The 8,347-nt window shown below is 49.5% G+C and overlaps 1 protein-coding gene across 4 annotated transcripts in view; it reads right to left on the bottom strand.

Moving 5' to 3' along the window:
- The window catches only part of side (motor axon guidance molcule sidestep), a 10,754-nt gene extending 3,588 nt beyond the window's left edge, over positions 1–7,166 (bottom strand). For 2 of the 4 annotated variants that reach the window (XM_026815252.1, XM_018028032.2), the window contains exons 1-5: positions 6,008–7,166; positions 2,285–2,417; positions 822–1,033; positions 630–740; positions 320–535 (exon numbers count right to left, since the gene is read on the bottom strand). In XM_026815252.1, the coding sequence (XP_026671053.1) occupies positions 320–535; positions 630–740; positions 822–1,033; positions 2,285–2,417; positions 6,008–6,134 (799 nt within the window). In that variant the 5' untranslated portion in view covers positions 6,135–7,166. Of the gene's footprint in view, positions 1–319; positions 536–629; positions 741–821; positions 1,034–2,284; positions 2,442–6,007 lie in introns of all 4 variants that reach the window. The other 2 variants (XM_026815250.1, XM_026815251.1) reach the window with 2 other exon arrangements.
- Positions 7,167–8,347: the final 1,181 nt, after the last annotated feature.

Here is an 8,347-nt window from a genome sequence, read left to right as displayed (position 1 = left end):
ATTTAACATGCCAGCATTGTTTAAGTATATGTATAGCCTATACATCCTTGAGGGATAAAACAATTAGTCACTCGCGATCATTTTTAACGCCCGTTGAAATTCGAAGAAACGAACCTTGGCTAAACTCGAGTTCGTTCTATTTCATTCTCGCCAGATGTTGACCTTTCGCAGTTCACTATGATCGGTAATTTTCTCGTTCAAAGCAGTGTACCTACGTACTACAAAACGTCTTTCTTACGTGCGAACGTATCCGACCGCGTTTAATCGTTGCGGAAATGAGAAAAGCGAGAAGAGAGTCTGAGCGCGACTATGTACTTACGGTAAATGTCTAATGGTACTTCGCGGACAATCGGAGCAGGCATCATCGGCGATTGAACTCTGCATTCGAGCTTCGTACCCCATAACGATCTCGCCACCTTGTCGATGAACAGGTGGTTCACTGTGAATTTGCTGGGCGGTCCGATGGAGACGGTATCGACGACACCGTCCAATAGCTCACCATCCTTCCACCACGTTACGGTAGGCTTTGGCCTTCCTGAAAGAAACGGCGTTGTCCGTGGAACGTCTGAAATCCCAGGTCGTCCGTCTGGACAGAATGGGATATGAATAAAAGAAAAGATGAAATTTACCACCGGATACTTGACAAGTTAACGCGAGATTGTAACCCTCCAAGAAGGGGCCGGCGATTGCTTTCACTTCGTGTCCCTGGGCGTTGTATATCACGGGCTGCGACGGTACCTCTGAACGACAAATAGAACACAAATTGGTCGCGTCTGTCCGGCGATTTCCGATCTCCGAAAATACGTGCCATGGGTACTCACCGATAAGCGTCAGATTCACGCGGAAGTTTCTCGTCGGGGAATCGACGAAATCTACCCTACATCTGAAGATTCCCTGATCTTTGTACGTGACCTTGGTAACCTTTAGCTTGGCCCGATGTCCATCGCCGATTTGAAAGTAAGTCCTCTTGCCGAGATCGTCGCTGACGGCCCAGTGGATCGCGGAAGCGGGATCACCATTTCTCGCGTCCAAGCTGCTCGACAGAGAAACTGGGGTAATGTTTCGAGTTTTTTTATTTCGCGATCGACGATAAAACGGCAACGGGGTTACTCGGTTACGCAAGCAACCGAATGCTCGGATCGACTCGGACGGGCTGACGATACGCTGTTTCCGGGTCCGAAGAACACGGTAAACATCGCGTCGACAGGCCAAGAACCCCCCGCTGGCCAATTTCATCGTGACTAACTCTAGCATGCTCGTCTATTTGCGGAGAAAAAAAGGGTAGTTGGCAAACGCGCGGTCAGCGAATTTAGATTCGACGCGACCCACGGTTGACCGTTGCGCAATGTCGAGGAGGAGGAAATCGCTCCGCGACGACGCGCGACGAGGACGAAGAAACCGATCCGCGTACGATTTTCTTAAAATTGCCAAATTTTCTTCGCATCCTCATTACCATTTCGCGGAAAGCAGAAGAAAAAATTCGATAATCTCCGATCCTCACCTGCCTTTGCTCATACGAGTTACGACTCTCTCTCGCCGTCTATGTTACAGTTTTTCGGTTGCCTCCGGAACCACGCGTTTCGTTCTGTTTTAAGGCAGGGTTTCGTAATCGTGCTTTGGGTTTGGAGGCGAGCACAGCGATACCAGCAATTAATGGCAGTTGGCCCTAATACCGTAACGGGAACGTACTGTTTTACGGGCGGACTCCCGGTTCCCAGATACGTAAACCAACGCGCGTGGCGTTTACACGTATTTGTTAATACGAAACGACGATCGACCGCTCTATTTCTAGAAGCTCGTCGGTATTAAGGAATTCCACGGTTTGATGCCAATGTGAACCTCGGAGATTTCCTCGGTTTATTTACGTTTCACGGTACCGCGATCTACCTCAATTCCACTTTCGTTCAGACGATAAATTCGGACGAAAACGAGAGATAATTTTAATAACCCCGGTTCATTGGCATACGGACGAGCGTACGTATTTAGGTGCGCGTACTCGTACATCGAGGGTAGCTGCTTATTTTCGGCGAAGCTCATCGGTCGCGTAGTACAATAGAGAGAAGGGTGAAGATAGATATTTCCGAGGCTCGTCTCTCGAGATATTTCGAGATACGAACACATAGATCTCGAAACAATGGCAACTGCGGGAGCGCGTTCTTATTAGGTTCTTCGTTATAAAACGATTCGTCTTCTGTGCAAATGGGAAAGCTCAGCGCGAATGATAAAAATCTATTAAACTCTGTAGCCCCAGTGGCGGCGGTCGTAGAGAAGGAAGTAGATTTACCTGTAAAGCGGAATCCCAGCGGTGTCTTTGAACCAGAGCACCATGCTGACGGAGTCGTTGGGCGTTGGAGGAGTTATATCGCATGGCAGTTCGACGTCCTCGCCCTCAGCGCCCCATACCAACTTGAGCGGTGCTGTAAGAGCGTAAGTCGTAGGCCCTTAAAAAAATCCGTACAGAGGAATAGACATCGTTATCGAGATTAGGTTAGTTCGCAAAAAAAGAGCTAAGTTGCCAGCTCGTTAAGGGGTGCCACCGCACCTAGTAGCGAAGAAACGTCACTAATGAAGCGAACCCTTGCTACAGAGATCCGTCTGACTAATTCCACAAGCACGACGCCACTATCCACTGACCACGCGCGTCTTTCCCGCGAGCGTTCTTTCCTCGCTATTCCGCTCGTTACATCCGGCTCAAAGAAACCGGTCTGAGTACCGGGTGCGCGATTAAAATGAGATTTCGTGCTACGAGAATTTTAAAAATCAGAATCTCCAACAGTCGATTACTCGTTACCACGAAACGAGAAAATACGCATCGCGTAAGAAGGCGTAGGCGAAACGGAAGATGCAACCGTTGCCAAAAGAGAACGACCGAATTATCAATGGCATACCGCTGTGTGCATTAACACCGGTTCCCACGCGAGTATACCTGCCAGAACGCGACGCGTAGTTTCTCGTGTTTCCCAAAACTGTGGCAGTCCGAAAATGAAAAATTGTCAATGATCGAAAAGGAGAGATTAAACTGGACGCGATACCGCTCGCCCCCGCGGTCCATTCTTCGTTCGTTTCCCCGTCGGCGTACTCGATTTTCCATCGTTCCAACCTCGTATAGCTTTTTCGTGTTCGCAGTACGCGGTGCGGCACGGCTTAACGCGACGCTGAAAGGCGAACGGCCAGCGTAGTTTGTCTTCTCGACAAACCGTTTCGGCGCTACGCTGAAAACGCGACCCCGCGCTTCGATTTACACACGAACAAGTCTCCGTGTACGTATTCGCGAATCAAAGCCGTCCGAATAGGAGTTACGCGAATCGAACCTTTCTTGGCAACTATCAACGAGATTAAGAGTTCGATTTTCTACGGGCCGAACGAACTCGGCCAAAATCGATGTGTCGTCGGTGGAGCGTGTTTCGAAATACAGCTCTAAACGCGAATGCGGGCCAAACCTTCGACCGCGATCGGGACTCCCTTTGAACATCATTCTCCTCGCATACGTATGGATATCGTTGCATCTCGGAATAGAATTCCTATGTCCGACGGGAATCAATAAAGGTTCGAATAAAAAAAAAATAAAGAAAGGAGCTAAGAAGAAAGAAAGAATGAATCGAGTACACCGTTATGTAAATAATGTTCGCGCGAAGGGTAACCCTCGTTATTTCTGTATCGCGTTCATTGGGAACCGCGCTTCCGCCGAGTCGTCTATTTTCGTGTCCCCGATCTCCGTTTCTTCCAGTCACCCACTCCTCCCTCCCTCCGTACGTTAAAAACTCTACGCCCGATTCGGAATCCATTTCTCGCGAATCGAGCTCGCGGTCGATCTAAAAATGATCGTTAGAATAATTTATGAGAACAGAGAACGACGATACTATTAACATCCAGAGACGTCGAGCTCGAGGCTTCATCTCCTCGCCTCCGCGTTCCCCTACCGCGGATGGAATTCCGCTACCAATGTGGAATTAATTACGAGTTCTTTTTATCGAGGACGTGTCGCGATGTCGGTCTGCCGCGCGCGTTCGATTCTTCTGTTTCCTGTTCTTTGTCGCGTTCGTGCGACGCATTCAAAAGGGTCTACATACGTTCCACCGATCATCTTCTATGCCGATTACGTTCAACCGCATCGCCTCTTCTCGATCGAGCCCTGCGGGCCCCCGGCTTTAGTCAATTTCATTCGCGCGTAACTCCATTTTCCTCTAGCCAACGCCAACACCTGTTGCTTTCCTCGCCCAGAAGAAGTCCGGTTCATCCATAAAATTCCAACTGTCGCCACCTACGCTCCATCTCGATGGCTCTTCCGGTTCTCTTTTTCTTCTCCACCTCTTCGAATAGTTCTCCATCGACGTACTTCCCGAAGTTTATCGATAAGCCGAAGTTGGTTTACGCACGCACGATCGTATACTCTACACGTTGCACTATTACACGAACGTTTACGTTGGAGACGGGAGATCTGAAAGGTTTTTCGTTTCCCGAGTCACCGCTCCGCGTCGAAGCTCTCGAATCGATTACGTGCGTGAAATATGAACGACGATAGATTTCTGCCTCCTACATGTTTATTTATCGCCTAGGGCCGAGAAAAGAACTACAGAGAAGAGCAGTTCGGTTTTATACCCGGAAAACGCGACCGCGATGGGAGGTCTATCGACGACCAAATCCAGATATTTCGTTCTGATCCAAGATCGTAATTACGTTTAATGGGGCTGCGCGATAGGGTCGAGCGGAAAGCGATTCGTTCGACGTACCTCTTCGCCCCTTAGCTCAACTCGCCGCTCAGTTGTTTTCCCAACAGCTGGCTCCTGACGTTTACCGTAAAGCAAACGCGTAAAGATTACAGCGATGTACTGCGGTATAGTCGATACCTCTTCAGTACACTCCATTAATACCTCTCCGCTTGAAGAACGATGATGAACGACCGTGAATACGGGACTTTCAGACCTTCGAACCACCCAGCTCGCAGTTAGGCTCTCTCCTTTCCAAATATTTTCGTTCGAACGAGAAAGGAGTCGTCGGCGGATCTATTATTCGCGGCAAGGACGATAGACGCGTGTATTTTCGATCGGAATTTTAGGCACGTCGAAAGGGCCGACACCCCTCGAATTCCTTCCGACTTTGTTCAACCTCTGTTCGACGCGTCAGTCTGCAGTACGTTTAAAAGCTACGCGTATGTGTCTGTGCGAAACCGAAACTCGCATTCCTTTGCGCGCTTTTCGCTTCGAATGTGCAACCGATCCGTTCTCGATTTTCTCGCAAGCATCGGAAATTAGCTGCGCGTTAACAGGGAACGCGACGACGAGGCCAGCGTTTTAAACGAGGTGGCGCCTTTTTACCACTACCGCCGCGGGTCAAAAATAAATTGCGCGAATTCTTTCGTTTTGGAATCCGGTACCATGCGTGCATGTACTAAAATCAAAATATCCACAGGTAAAATTCGTTCGTAAGTTGTGTGGAACGGACCGAATCGAAAGAGACGATCGACGAATCGACTTTGTAGCGGTGCCCCAAATAATCAACAACGAGTTCGTTTCAAAAGCATAACGTTCGAAAAAGTCGATATTTCTCGTTTGCCTGACGTTCGGTAAAAGGAAAAGCCTGGCCCACCGAGAGTCCATAGAACGCTGACCGACGTGGAAAAACAGGAAACCAGACGCGGTTAAAGTTTCGAACGCATGGACCAGGGTTTAGAGTTAGAGTTTAGGATTGAAAGTACGTGTCTCTTCCATTTTTTTACGGGAACGTGTTGGGAGCCGATCGGGGACACCGAGAATTTGGCAGCGTCGCGTGGACGCGTCGAACGCGATATCCAAATGTTTCCGGTCGTCGTTGATAGGCTCGATCCGAGCCAGCTAAACTCGCAACTTATTTAAAATCCGGCCGAGGTCAGCGCGCTCGTTCGCTCCGAAATAAGTTTCCGATACGTCGCTCGTGCCCACCTCGTCTTTACGGTTTGGATTTGGGCCGCGTTTGTCGGAAAGAAAATCGGTGCTCGATCATAAGTGAACGAGGTAGCGACCATAGTTACCTTTGTTCTGAAATTCAGGCGAATCCTCGATGGCTGACTCCGCCCGACGCGCTCGTACCAGTATCAGCAAACTTGTCAGAAACACGTGTCCCGACGTGCACCGCATCTCGAACCGGTAACGCGGCATAGGCGAGAGAATCGGGTGTTCCACTTGACACCCGCGCAAACATTCGATCCGCCAGCGATCTAGATGTGTTCCCCTCGTCCTCGCGTTCCTTCGTCTATCTGCTTCGACACGACGACGACGTCTCTAATCGCGAATCCTACCCGCGTTAATATCGTTTGACGTCACCCCACTTACGGATCACATTTTCGCGAACACTTCTCATTTCTCCGATTCGTTCATCGTCCGGAACGAATATTTAAGTGCTTGTCACTGAAATCCCTGCGCAATTATGACACTAATTATTATAACACGAAGCCTCTCTTCGTCGAAATCGTTGCACGACGATATACCTATTTCCTGTGGAGTTCTGCGCGTTTCTCTCGCAGTTGCTCTTTTCTTCTAATCGGAACGCCAGGCGTCGCGGTCCGTGTACACGTGCTCGTTATTAGTCGGGACGCGCCGCGCGTTGACGAACCGAAATCTTTTGATTAACAAAACGAGCCGACGTTTTTTCGCATCCAAACGGGGATTCCTCTTTGTCCCCTTTCACGAAACCCTTCCCCGGCTCTTCTTCCAGTCTCCCGCTTCTACTTTCAAATTCTCCACGCTCCTTCAGAATTTTTTTACGCCACTCAATCGTTGCTCCTCCGAGTTCTTCGCGGCCAACACCCTCGTACAGTTCCAACTTTGATCTCGAAACTCTGTAACCTTTCGTTTTATGTTTCGTCTTGCCGCGCGTTTCTAATTCTTACGATTGGACAACTGCTACTCTCTCCCCGCGTGCTCGGGTTTAAATTAGATTTAAGATCAGGTGGCTGGATCGTCCGATGGAATTTCTTCGGCCCTGAATTCCACCGTCTTAAATCGCGATTCGCAAAAATAATCACGTTGCAGCGTTGCCAGTGTCGTCGAAACGTTTGCGACAACCTTAGCGATCGTCGATATTATTTTTCAAGAATCTTCGTTTTCGCGAAGATACGTTACAAGAGCGAGACAAATGTCGCGGGCGGACGATCGTAGTTCGTTCGAGATTATCGTAGTCGTCACCGGCAGCGACTGCCACGGTACTAAAACCTAAAACCAAAAGCGAAGACACACGCGTGTAGCTGCCCCCACTTTCGTGCACCCTCCTCGTGTGGCACACGTCCATTTAACAACCAGGCCCCGAGGACACGCACATGCACGCGCACACCCGTCAGTGACCACTCTCTCGCCTCGGGATAACTTTCATGCGTCTTAACGCGAACGATGCACTTTGCACATCCCCCTGTTAACGATGCAAGTTTAAAATCCCTCCTTCGAGTTCATTTGCGCCTACTTCCTCTCTAATTGCTATCCCATACTTTCGTTCGGACAATATCTCTGTATCCGGCGGACAAACATATCTGATAAACGATTGATGCGTTAAATTCGAACCTTTAGATCGCGTACGCTTGTCAAATATCGATGCGAAATAATTTATGAAACTTTGTTTTGTCGTTTCGCTTTGTTTCGTTTGCAAAGATTTGTTTTCGGGGCGACACCGCGTCCGATCAAAAATATTTATCTGTGCGTGGAAACAGAGCCCGGCCGGTGCACATAGCCGCGAGCTAAACTGTTGGAAACGCGTGCGTTCCGCTCCGCGTGTCGCTGGACACCCCGCCTCTTTCTCTCTCCCATCGTCCGCTCTTTCGCTCTGCGGCCGACTCGTACCTGAAAAGGGAGCGAGTTTGGCTCGGTGGAATAAATGCGGTGCGGCGTCAGTTTTCTGGCGTATCATCGTACAGGCGATTACTCGAGCGTAGGGGAACTCAAAATGCTTCGCAGCGTGCGAGGACAGAGGGTGGAACGTGGACGGCGAAAGGGTCGTAGGCAAGTGGTTCGGTCGCGTTCGATACGAGGGATCGATCGTTCCTAAAACTATTCGGGATATCAGTGACAACTAGTTAATACGAAAAGTTTGTACAAAGAAACTGATGTAGGATTAAATACTACGCGAGATGAAACGGACGATGTTTAGAATAATTTACAGGATCGGCGCTCGGGATAGGAGGTTTCTCCCCTCGCGTATTTACGTTCGATTCTTTTTCCTTTTCATAACCGGAGCGCCAGAATCCTGTGCGATGAGAGTGGGTGGAAAGGGGGGCATTATGAGCCCAGTGTTTCTAACGTCTCCGCGCGGTTCGCGGCCGCGGTGAGTCTATTTTCGGTGACCCCGCGTTTCCCTGTGTAGTCAGATAGCTTACTTTCGCGTC

The sequence above is a fragment of the Ceratina calcarata genome, unplaced genomic scaffold, assembly GCF_001652005.2.
Source record: "Ceratina calcarata isolate Rehan_Ccalc_2016 unplaced genomic scaffold, ASM165200v1 scaffold436.2, whole genome shotgun sequence".
Taxonomy (NCBI): Eukaryota; Metazoa; Arthropoda; class Insecta; order Hymenoptera; family Apidae; genus Ceratina; species Ceratina calcarata.
Note: the sequence above shows the minus strand (reverse complement) of the source record. Positions and strands in the feature narration are given on the sequence as shown.